Source organism: Amblyraja radiata, chromosome 29 (genome assembly GCF_010909765.2).
Source record: "Amblyraja radiata isolate CabotCenter1 chromosome 29, sAmbRad1.1.pri, whole genome shotgun sequence".
In the NCBI taxonomy this organism is placed as follows: domain Eukaryota; kingdom Metazoa; phylum Chordata; class Chondrichthyes; order Rajiformes; family Rajidae; genus Amblyraja; species Amblyraja radiata.
In genome coordinates this window covers 9,355,025-9,368,187 of record NC_045984.1, presented here as the reverse complement: position 1 = coordinate 9,368,187, position 13,163 = coordinate 9,355,025, and the positions used below count along the sequence as shown (strand labels likewise).

General features: G+C 38.8%; 1 protein-coding gene across 1 annotated transcript in view; it reads right to left on the bottom strand.

The window, feature by feature from the left end:
* LOC116989292 (potassium/sodium hyperpolarization-activated cyclic nucleotide-gated channel 1-like) overlaps nt 1-13,163 on the bottom strand; it is a 117,078-nt gene that overhangs the window by 83,804 nt on the left and 20,111 nt on the right. Inside the window, exon 2 of the mRNA XM_033046518.1 lies at nt 10,983-11,406. Within this exon, the coding sequence (XP_032902409.1) occupies nt 10,983-11,406 (424 nt within the window). The remainder of the gene's footprint in view (nt 1-10,982; nt 11,407-13,163) is intronic.

Below are 13,163 nucleotides of genomic sequence, written 5' to 3'. Positions count from 1 at the left end.
AAAATATATCACCTTAAAGATATCTCACAGACAGTGCACCAGGGAGGAAAATATTTAATTCATAGCTAAATATATGAACAATTAAAAAATACAGTAGTTAGATTACAATTACTCGTTCACACTAGTTATATGTTATTCGACTTTCCCATCAACTCCCTACACATCAAGCACAATTTGCGGAAGACAATTAACCAACAAACCTGCACGTCTTTTGGAGGAAACCGGAAAACCCGGAGCAAACCCACGAGATCACAAGGAGAAAGTGCAAACTTCACACAGTCAGCACCCGAGGTCAGGATTGAACCAGGTCTCGGTTGCTGTGAGGCAACAGCTCTATCAGCTGCACCACTGTGCTGCATTTAGGAATTTAGAAAAGAAAAGCAGAGTCATAATTGAACTATTAATAAAAAAGAATGAATACTGGCAAGTTAGGAACAAGATGAGCGTTGTGATTCTTCGCACAATAGGTCCATCATGGAGGGATGTGTCCAGTTTCATTTCTGCAGAAGATTGCATACTGGCAATAACATTTTCACCCACAGCGAAAACCTCCATTCTTGCTCAGAACAATAGAACCATTTACCCATTACCATTTATGTTCATGGAAGATACATTTCCCCATTTCGCACACTGATCAAAGTGATTATCAATTAGCCTGAAAGACAACTGTTGTTACACTGTGCCATTACTTGCATATACAGATTTCTTTCAGTAAACTATCTAAGATATCCAAATCTATGTTTACTAGCTAAGTACATTTTTGGGCAAGATGGTGCTTAGCAAAATATTAAAGTAATAGGTTTGACAAAACGGAACATGTTCTCTTGTTAAAAATAGTTTCAAAGGGCTAGGATGCCAAGTCCTAATTAAAGGCCATAGTACATATTAAATGCAAATTAAAACAGACTTCCAGCAATTCCAGCAATTTGCATTTCCAAAAAGTCAATCCATTTTAATTTGAAACTTAATTATTAATTACTGATTATATATACAATTGGTTCATCTCTGATTTTGTCTTCAATAACAACTCTGTCCACGGAAGCTAATTCAGGGTTTTTGCTGCTGTTTGCCCGAATTTGGCCAACTACACATAGGCAATAAATTGAAGGACAATTTTCTGGCATCGACAGCTTATACAAGTGATCAGTGTTTACGCACTTGGCCAGGATCTTGAGTTATGCTTATTAGAAATAAATTACATCACGGTCTGGCCTACCTGCACAGCAAGGGTGGCACGGTGACGCAGCGGTAGAGTTGATGCCTTACAGCGCCAGAGACCCAGGTTCTATCATGGCTACGGGTGCTGTCTGTATGGAGTTTGTACGTTCTCTCCGTAACTAAACAAAACCTGCAGTTTAAGATCAAGAGATTGCAGAGGGCAATGAACTTAACCCGATCCTTCACGGCCATAGCCTTCCCTTGCATCAAAAGCATCGACATGAAGTGCTGCCTCAAGAAAGTGGACACAAAAAGCTGAACTTACTCAGCGGGACAGGTAGCAACTCTGGAGAGAAGGAATGGGTGATGTTTCGGAGTGAGAACTTTCTTCAGACAAGTTCTGACTTCAAGAAAGTGGTACCTATCATCAACCCACCATTCTGGCCATGCCCTCTTCTCACTGTTACCATCGAACAGGAGGTTGAGAAGCCTAAAGTGCTCACTGTACTCATGCATATGACAATAAACTAGTATTTGAATGCCTCATATATATCTGGACAGGTTCACCTGATTTAAAGTTGGTTACTAATGTTAAATGGAAATCGGTGGAGTTACATTGAAACAAGCCACTTTCGTGACAGGGCTAGGATAAACATACTAGATGTTGAGGGGCTGCAACCTTGGTTCCCAGGCACATTGCTTCAATGATCAATTGATCAAACATCTTGGTCTACAATGGGGTTGTCTATTTTTCTTATGTTCTGTCCTAGGGTGGATACAGTTATTAACTGTAAGATTAAGATTAAAGGAAGCTAAGTAAATCACAAAATATGGGAATTGGGTGAAATATGGATTTGGAGCATAGGATCAGCCATGATTTAATTTAATTATGGAGCAAGCACAAAATGCCACGAGGTCTATTCCCAATTCTTATTTTCTTATCTTGTTTTCATTTAGTTAAGGAAAAAAAATAAAGATCGAGACTCTTACTGCAGCACCACGCCACGGTTGCAATGAATGGCAAAGAGAGAAAAATAGGTAGGTAGTGATTAGAAAACAGAAAATAGAACAAACAAAAGTAAAGGGTGGCACGGTGGCAAAGCGGTAGAGTTACGTAGAAACATAGAAAATAGGTGCAGGAGGAGGCCATTCGGCCCTTCAAGCAAGCACCGTCATTCATTGTGATCATGGCTGATCGTCCCCAATCAATAACCCGTGCCTGCCTTCTCCCCATATCCCTTGATTCCACTAGCCCTTAGAGCTCTATTCAATTCAATTCAATTCAACTTTATTGTCATTGCACAAATACAAGTATGGGTACAACGAAATGCAGTTTAGCGTCAGTCCGTAGTAATAGTGCAATATAGAAATAAAAATACAGAATAAGCAAACATTGTGGACGGAGAGACTGGAGAAATCTATCGGCGGGACTCCGAGTTCAGCAATGTGATAGTGTTGTTGTAGAAGCTGTTCCTCATCCTACTAGTACGAGACTTGAGGCTCCTGTACCGCCTCCCTGATGGGAGGAGGGCAAACAGTCCATGGTTGGGGTGGGAGGGGTCTTTGATGATCTTCCCGGCCCGTCTCAGACACCGTTTTCGGTGGAGGGCATCCATGGCAGGGAGCGGGGCACCGATGATGTACTGAGCGGTTTTCACCACCCGTTGTAGTGCCTTCCTGTCTGCTACCGTACCGTGAAGCAGGTGGTCAGGATGCTTTCGATGGTACAGCGGTAAAAGTTGGTCAGGATCTGGGGGGACAGGTGAGCTTTCTTGAGCCTCCTCAGGAAGTAAAGGAGCTGCTGCGCCTTTTTGATCAGCTTGGAGGTGTTGAGGGACCAGGACAGATCCTCCGAGATGTGTACCCCGAGGAATTTGTAGTTGGAGACGCGCTCCACCTCAGTCCCGTTTATATGGATGGGGGTATGTCTGCCCCCTCTATCTACCTCTCCTAAATCCATCCAGTGGTTTGGCCTCCACTGCCCTCTGTGGCAGGGAATTCCACAAATTCGCAACTCTCTGGATGAAAAAGTTTTTTCGCTGAGGTGAGTCTTTCAATGGCCTCCACTTTATTCTAAGAATGTGGCCCCTGGATCTGGACTCTTAGTTAGTGTCTTACAGTGCCAGAGAGCCAGGTTCGATCTTGACCAGGGGTGTGGTCTGTATGGAGTTTGTGATCTAGGCGAGTTTTCTCCAGGATCTCTGGTTTCCTCCCACACTCGAATGATGTTCAGGTTTGTAGGCTAATTGGCCTCAATTGTAGACCTAGATGATTGATTGGCTTGGTAAAATTATAAATTGTCCCTAGTGTGTAGGATGGCGTTAGTGTACTGGGTGATCGCTGGTCAGCATGAACTCGGTGGGCCAGAGGGCCTGTTTCTGCGCAATATCTCCAAACGAAAAAACTAAACTACAGCACAGGTACGGCCCAAAATGTCTGTGCAGTACATATTGCCAAGATAAACTAATCTCAGGATGAAGAGTGTGACTAAAAGTGTACAAACAAGGTAGATGAGGAAGTATGGTGAGATGCGGTCAACTCTCTTCAACACTGTTATGCTCATATGGAAGTGTCAAGGCCGCTCAATAATCTTTTTGAAACTCGGCACCCACGTGCGTTGCTATGGGCAACCTGTTAGTGCTACCTCAGGTGATCAGATTTCACAATACATACTTGCCAAATACGTAACAAAATATCCTAGCATTTCGGTAAATAATGGCTAAAATATCCATTTCCCACAAAATGATGTGCATAATATAATGTCTAGATCAAGTCTCTTGGGGATTGTTATTAATACACGTTTCTTCCATATTAAAAAAACACTTTACCAATATTTTCTCCAAAATCCCCACCCCACTCCCCCCACCACCACAATCACATAACCCCCACCCCACCTAAATCTTCTGATTTTTTCATTACAAACATTTTAATATCAAAATGATACCAACTGGACTAATCTACAATGAAAAATAAGCAGCTCATGTTGAGATATTTTATGATCTACTGTACAATAAAGTACGGTAAAAATATGAGAAAATTGAATTGCTACAGTTAATGAATCCCATGAAGGAGAATAGCTGTTAACAGTTGTTTCCGGTGGCGCTGCGAGTCGGCTGCCTCGCCTGCAGCGGGTTCGTTGCTTCAACTTTTATTGTTTTTTTTAGTTTGTCCAAAAATATGTTTTAGTGTTTCTCTGTATGTCTTATGTGAGGGGGTGGTGGGGGGGGGGGATAGAGGGAAACCGTTTTCGGGCACCTACCTCGATGGAGAAGTGACTTTCTTCCTTGTCACTTCTTCGCCCCACACCAAAATAGTTTGAAAAAATTAAAATATATTACACTTTAAAAAAAAATGTGTTTAAAGCATCTAGAAGCAAAATAAATAATTTAAAATATTTAAAAAACTTAAGTAATCATTTAAAAAATAACTTTTTTTCCTATCATAAAGGACTAGGATGCTCATTGAAATTGCGAGGGTCGCTGAACTTGCAGTGGGTCCAACCTGGCATGGGATTTAAGAGATAGTTTCCCAAATATAATTCTCAAGAGTCTGAAGAAGGGTCCCGACCTGAAACTTCACCTATCCATGCGCTCCAGAGATGCTGGCTGATCCACTCAGTTACTCCAGTATTTTGTATTGTTTGTTTCTCAAACATAATGCTGGGGACTTGAGCAAGACAGAGCGACAGTACTGGAGAGACAGACGCATCTGTCTGTAATTCCAAAATATCTGCCTTTGGCAGTGCATTTTGCAAATCTGGAACTGAAATGTGATTTGAAGAGCAAAATGATGGCAGTTCCATTTGGGATCATTAGTATTAGCCAAACAATGTGAGAAAAATATACTCAAAGAAAAGACTTACATTTTTACAGTGCTTTTCACACCATTATGGAGACATTGCAAATTGTTTCATAGCCAATAAAGAACTTTGTCTCAGGTTTAGGAACAATTTAGGAAATACGCAAACTGATTTGCACAAAGCAGCTCCACAAACAACAGTGTAATCACGCACCCAATTGGTTATGCTGATTGAGGGGGAAGTACAGGGCAGAACAGCACAATGGCGCAGCAATAGAGTTGCTGCCTCACAACGCCAGAGACCCAGGTTCCATCCTGACTGCGGGTGCTATCTGTACGTAGTTTGTACGTTCTCCCTATGGCCGTGTGGGGTTTCTTCGGGTGCTCTCTCCGGTGAGAGGGATAGTTTAAAACTGATGTGCAGGGCAGGATTTTTAAACAGTGTTTAGTAGGTGCCTGGAACGTGTTGCAATGGAAGGTCACAGAAGCAGATACAGCAGCAACTTTTAAGAGGCATTTAGACAGACGCTTGAATAGGTAGGGAATAGGGGGATAGGGACAATGTGCAGGCAATTGGAATTAGTTAAATTGACAACATGGTCAGTGCTAACATTGAGGGCTGAAGGGCCTGTTATTGTGCTGCGCTGGTCTGTGGTCTAAAAATGTTCAAATTCCTCTGGCTGTTATTTCACTGTGTCACTTTCCACTTAATAAATGGGGTCAGTCTGTCCTTGTTATAGAACGAAGAGGAATTAGGTGCAAATGGAATCCGACAGTGATAACAATAAAAGGGATTTCCACTTTATATCTTAGATATCCTAAGTAGTCAAATGAACAGAGGAACAGTAAACAGTACGAGCAGTAAACAGGCCAAACAGTACGATTTTATTTATGATCAGGAAATTTGATTTACTGCGATAATATTTTATCTTTAACATAAACATTGTTATGTTTAAATATGAATATAGTTTAGTTTAGTTTAGAGATACAGAGCACAAACAGACCTTTTGGCCCACCCAGTCCGCACCGATAAGCAATTCCCGCACATTAACACTATCCTACACGCACTAGGGACAATTTACAATTTTGCCAAGCCAATTAACCTACAAAGACCCGTATGCCTTTGGAGTGTGTGAGGAAACCAGAAATCCAGGAGAAACCCCACACAGGTCACAGGGAGAACGTACAAACTCCGTACAGACAGCACCCGTAGTCAGGATCGAACCCGGGTCTCTGGCATTGTAAGGCAGCAACTCTACCACTGCACCACCATGCCATCCCTATTTAAGAGTTAAAATCTGCATTTAACATTGGAATTAACCAATAGGAAAAACTGGGATTCAACGGATCGGCGACATGTACGAAATGGGAAACTTGTTATCATTTCAACAATTACAATCAAATTACAAGTTGAAAAATAACCAATACTTTAAATATCTTCAGAAATATCTTCAGACTTCCTGAAAAAATATATACAAGGATACCAAACTTTAACTCTAGACTCATTGGAAGAAGCAATGAACAATAAGGCTGAATCAAGGAAATTAATATCATATTTATACAATAGTATCTTAAATAGAGAATTACCACAGACAGAGGCACTTAGAGAAGAATGGGAACGAGAACTTCTGATAAAAATCCCAAAAGAAACTTGGGAAAAACACTTGATATATATACATAAATGTTCGATTAATGCAAGACATAATTTAATTCAATTTAAAATTCTACACAGATTATATTATTCGAAAACTAGATTGCACAAATTCTACCCAAATACTTCCCCCATTTGTGATAAATGTTTATTTCAGAATGCCACTATAACACACTCCTTTGTTTCTTGTATAAAATTATACAAATTTTGGAGCGAAATCTTTGAAATTTTTACAAAATTACTTTAGATAAAACTTGACCCTAACACTGAATTGATTATATTTGGATTACTGGAAGACGAGAATAAATTGAATAAGTTTCAAAAATCAATTTTTAATTATGGTTTAATAACGGCAAAAAAACGTATATTGACATTTTGGAAAAATACATCGGTACCAACGCTTAAGATGTGGATTTCAAACATGTTGGAAACCCTACGTTTTGAAGGAATACGATTCCTCCTAACAGACAAAGTAGACCAAATCGGTCTCCATTTGTCGATTTCTTGGAAGCATATGGTGCAATACAAACGTAGAAATGATCCGTTTCAGGACTGGGTGAATGGTGGCCAAGAATAACAAATAGCTATTCTTCTGCTTTCTACCTCTGCTTCTTTTCTCTTCATTCTCTTTCTTTCCCCATTTTCCTTTTCTTACTTTCTGATATCACACACGTTTCTATTTCTTTTCTATTCTTTCTCTGCCTCCTTTTTATTGTTAAAATAAAAACAATAAGAAGCTGTACATGAATTGTAACATGCCAATATATACTAGGTACCTAAAAAGGTACCAGATTATTCTACTTACTTCTAATAAAAAAAAAAAAAAAAATTAAAAAAAAATAAAATTAAAAAAAACATTGGAATTCGATGAAGGTGGCAACTGGAGGCCCTGCAGAAGCTTGTGGCTCGCCTGGATTGGTCACCGCTCCATAAGGACAACCCCGCGGACCGGACTTTGTAACTTTGCAAATGGCACCCAGTCTGGTGACTCAAAAAAGAGTTTCACTGTGTCTTGCACATGTGACAATAAAGCACCATTGAATCCCATTGGAAAGTGGACAAGGTGCTTGAGAATAACACAAAGTGCTGGAATAACATCTGCGGAGGGAATGGATAGGCAATGTTTCGAGTCAGGACCCTTCTTCAAACTGATTGTATTAAGAGGGAGAAAGCTGGAAAAGAAAGATAGGGTGGTACAAAGCCTGGCAAGTGATAGGTGCGTTTTAGTTTGGTTTATTTTAGAGATACATTGCGGAAACCGGACCTTTAGCCCACCGAGTCTGTGCTGACCAACAATCCCCGTACACTCGCACTATCCTACACACACTGGGGACCATTTAACAATTTTACCAAAGCCAATTAACCTACAAACCTGTACGTCTTTGGTGTGTGAGAGGAAACTTACTAAGTTATGGGGAGAACATACAAACTCCATACAGACATGCACCCATAGTCAGAATCTAACCCGGGTCTCTGACGCTGTAAGGCAGCGGTTTTACCCCTGTGCCACCATGCTGCCCCTGTGAATGAGTGGGTGAACAAAGGCTTATTTCTTTCAGGCAATGAGGGGTTAAATATTGTATTGTAAAGGAAACCATTCTGTAAAATCACTGCAATCGTGCTTGGAAGAGATTAACTTTAAAAAAATTGTGATAAATATTGCCACAATGCTTTCAACCTTTCAACACAATGGCCTTAATTGCAGTCTGAACTGACTCTCGACAATTATTTTCTATTTTCTATTGCATTTCCAGGATCTGCAATGCTTTAGTTTTGAATACGCCATTCAGTCCTACATTTTCAAACATGCATCCTGCATATTTTAATTGTGGATTTAAAAAAAATGTTGTGCAGCTTTGTCCCATTACGCCTGTAATCCCAGCCTTCTTCCTGGAACTCGCTTTAGTGGAGTCCTATGTGATTCAGTCTCTGATTTTCCCATCCAATCTTACTGAAAATTTGCTAACCCTCCATGATCCTCTTCACCCCTTAGATTAATCTGAAATTGGTGGCATAGGGAGTATGAAACAAACAGAAATTCACACATTGTGCCTGCATTCTCCCAACTGCTACAGTTTATTCATATGTTAGCCAGAGTTCACATTCAAAATTCACTAGTGACTTGAAAACATATCAAAGATTTGTAACTGACAAAAATGCACACCCTGTCATCAACACAACAAACCAAATGCAGAACTAGTAGAAGGAGGATCTGAAGAAGGGTCTCGACCAGAAACATCACCCATTCTTTCTCTCCAGAGATGCTGTCTGTCCACTGAGTTACTCCAGCATTTTGTGTCTATCTTTGGTTTAAACCAGCATCTGCAGTTCCTTCCTGCACAGAACTAGTATTCTTGAGACTGGAAAATATATTGCAATAGATCCTCCTTTGAGTCTTTTTTTCCTTTTTAAGGGAAATCTATATTGATCTTGAGCAAAAGTATTTTCAAGGAAATCACACAGAAAAGAGAATTATTTGTAGAAATTAGAATGCTATTGTTATTAGTTGACAGAGTGAATTATGAAGTCAAATTAAATTCAATAGGATCCATGGCTTCAAAAAGGTAACCAATATCATCAAAAACCTCCACTATCCTGGTAACCCTCTCATTTTGCTACTGACATCGGGAAAATGGTCCAAGAGTCAAAAATCAGTGACCACCTGGTTCAACTTCTTCCTAGCAACTGTCAGGCTCGTGAGCACCGCACAACACTAACCTTAGCAACGGTGATCTTGTATGCACTGCATCCCCGGTTGCACTGTGGACTTTAGTTGTGCACTATCTGGTTACCTGGTATTACTGTTATTAACTTATTGTAATAGTGATTATTATCTATTTATTTGTGTGTTGTGGCGCTAATGGCCCGTTCAGGCGCAGCAAGTAAGAATTTCATTATTCTGTTGCTAGTAGATTGACTATTAAGCACTCTTGAACTTGATTATAAATATTAACGACAAGACTGAAAAATATGTGTCGTATAATCGCAATTCAAAGGTTGGCTACATGGATTTTGTTAGTTCTCTTCATGTGCTGCTTCTTAGCTGATATAATGCCACATTGATTCCGCTTGATTCAGACATACCGCGGAGATTTGGCAACAATCATGCATATATGGTATGTAGATGAAGAAGGAAGGTGATACCTGGCACAAATATTAGTGATTATGTTTTATAAATAAATAGTATAAATATTTATTTTAATATGGCCAGCTTTGTAATGTAGGAAACAACAGCAAGATTGCGCACAGCAAGGTCACACTACAAGCAATGAAGAAACGGCATGATCATTTGATTGATTCCCAGAACACAGTGACAACGTCTCTGCTCTTCCCTGAATTACGGCTTGGAATACTTTATATCAATATGAGATGGAAGAAATGTCTCACTTTGATGATATTTCCAACAATGCGACTTTCCACAAAGTTGTCAACCTACATCATTTGCTCAAGATTTCAGTGTGGACTTAAAGTATTAATATTGTAAGCAATAACCAAAAACCATTTTGTTCTTTGTTTCATTCCTCACCACTCTGCGTGGCCTTGCTATTTAAACCTTCCCACATTCCATCCTATTGTAGACCTTTTGATTTGTTCTCTTCTCCCATCCCATCTTTGGCTCCATCTTAAACCTTATTTATCCACAGCTCCTCCCACGTGTGATGAAAGGTTGTGTACCCGAGACATTAATTTTGTTTCTCTTTCCACATTCACCCTGCTGAATATTTCAGTTTTTACACTTTTTATGCCAATAAATTTATCCTCATTAAGTCATAAATATCCCAAAAAAGTATGCATATTTCTGAATTAATTGTATTAACAGGTTCATAATGTGCATGACAGAATGTCCAACCAAAATGTAATCAAGAACTGGACACTTATATACAGGAGATTAGTTAGTAACTTTGTCAGTGTCCTTTACATGGCAACTATTTGCATACCTTGGGTAGACAAAAATGCTGGAGAAACCCAGCGGGTGAGGCAGCATCTATGGAGCGAAGGAAATGGGCGACATTTCGGGCTAAAACCTTTCTTCAGATGCTGCCTCACGCGCTAAGTTTCTCCAGCATTTTTGTCTACCTTCGAATTTCCAGCATCTGCAGTTCCTTCTTAAATATTTGCATACATTGGGTAAGCAAGCAAAGAATTTCACTGGGACTTATCACATGTGACAATAAAGAATTAATTCATTCATTTATTCATTCATTCATTCATAGTTCGCAGCACTGCTAAAAGGAGCATTGTTGATTTCATTTAATATCTTTAGAAAAAGGCCTGTAATTAATTTATATCTCATCAAATCTAAATTACTACAGTTGTAATGATGTAATAGAACTGAAAAAAAGAGCAAAGAGTATTTATTTGTAAATAGTCTTACCTCTTCCCATTGGTGGATGTACCTAATCAATCTCGAGAGTCTCAATAATCGTAAAAGGCTGAGAATTTTTGTAAAACGTACAATCCGTAGAGCTCTGGCAGTTTTATAAACTTCTGAATCAATTCCTTTTTCTACTATCAAAAATATATAATCCACGGGGATTGAGGAGATAAAGTCTACAATAAACCAACTTTTTAAATAGGTCTTCTTAATTTTCCGTGGGTCCAGAATGATCTCAGTGTTATCTTCGAAAACAATTCCAGTCCTGAAGTTTAAGACCAAATCCATAAGGAAGAAAGTATCAGATACAACATTAAAGATAATCCATGGGGTTGTGGTTTCTTCCTTGAAAAAAGTGATTCCTACTGGGATAATTATGAGATTTCCAACCATAAACAACAACATTGTGAAATCCCAGTAAAACCTGAAAAGAGAGATAACAATTTAATTAACAGCCTCCAAAAAAAATAATCAGACCCAGTATCCTTTTAAAATCTAAATGTTAGGTATAAAGAATTTGTAAACATTCCTTTGAGAATCATTGAATCTCATTACTTAAAGGTTAATAAAAATTTAATGATAATAACAGATCTCTATGATATTTCAGGTAATCTATAACTCTATTATGACATTAAAAAATAAAATGCAATACCCACCAGAATATTTTTGGCATTTCAAATAACTCTGTCTAAATTGAGTGGATTTTGATTTCCACTTTACTTGGTCAATCGTTCCACAATGTACCACTCTTAAAATAAACATGAGTTCATTGCTTAATTTTTCTTCTCCTTACTTTAAATTCTATTCTCATGTTCTATAAGCCTGACTCACGGAATAATATTTGATCGAACTTGTCTTTGTCATTTAATATTTTAAGAACCACATGAGATCTCACTTAAACCATCTTCTATCTGAACTGCTAAGGTCAAATCTCCCTAATATTCCATTTTGAAATCATCTCATCAGTCCCCGCTATTCTCTCAAGTGCACATCCCTGACAGACTGGAGTGAAAGAATTGTGCATCCTTCTCCGAATTATAAAAGCGTGCCATAACTTCTTTGGATTTAAGCTAATATTACCCACTATTTGTTCCATATGGAATATTTGCATTACTGATATTACATAATTCCTAATATAAAGTCTGCTTTTTGACTGCATTTTTTTTTTACGAGCTCACATCTTGAGGCATTTCAGTCATTTTTGTAGGTGAGAAACAACTTTGATTCAATTTCATAAACTCCTTGAACCTCATAATTGTTGGGGTGGAAGATTGCAACCTTCACGTGGTCCGCCCTGTTTCACCGAATGCAATCAACCTGGTGTGCACAATCAAATACAATCAAATAGAACAAGTTGTACGACAACTTAAAGCTGTGCACGCCATACGCAAGAAGAAGAAGAAGAACCTCATAATTGTTCCACAAATCTCATTCCCTCTGTAAAGTCTCCTTTTTGACTGCAATTTTTTTTTAAAGAGCTGTAGGTATTTTTAGGTATTCCAGTCATGTTCCTGGGTGAGAAACAACATTGATTAGCAATGTTGGAATATTTGGACCACTTTTCAAAACCATAACAAGAGATTTTCTTTTCCCTTTGTTGAGTCTCCCAAACTCACCTCTCTATAAGATTTTGACGTACAAGTTATAGGTATTGTTGGGGCAGCCATTTTGTAGAACTCCATGCTGCCAATACATGTGATTTTACCTGTGATATTGGAAAAGAGGAGGGCTGGCTACATTCCAGTTGACATCGAACCAGCGGTTTTGTGACAAAGCGGACTGAATCCGGTGTCAAAGATCATTCTGTACAGGTTAGAGGTTCAATTGCATCTGCCCTGATGTGACTGTCATAAAATAATTATAATAGACCGAGTGCAATAAATCCTGAACATCGTTTTCAAAACATGGTTCTGTTTTAGAAAGTTAATTCATTGCTTTAATAAAAATAGCCAGTATGAGTGACATAGGTGGCCTTTCCTGTGAAATATGGAGCCTTGTGAACTATAAATTACACTGTCTCTCCAGATGAGTAATTACCTGAAAGGCCATGTTATTACATTAACTCCAGCCCTATAGATAGAACTGTGTCTGTATTGGTGAAAATATAGCTATTCTCTTTAGCTTATATCCTTCATTTATTTATTAAAACAAAATTCAGAGATTTTAGTGAAATACCTTTTT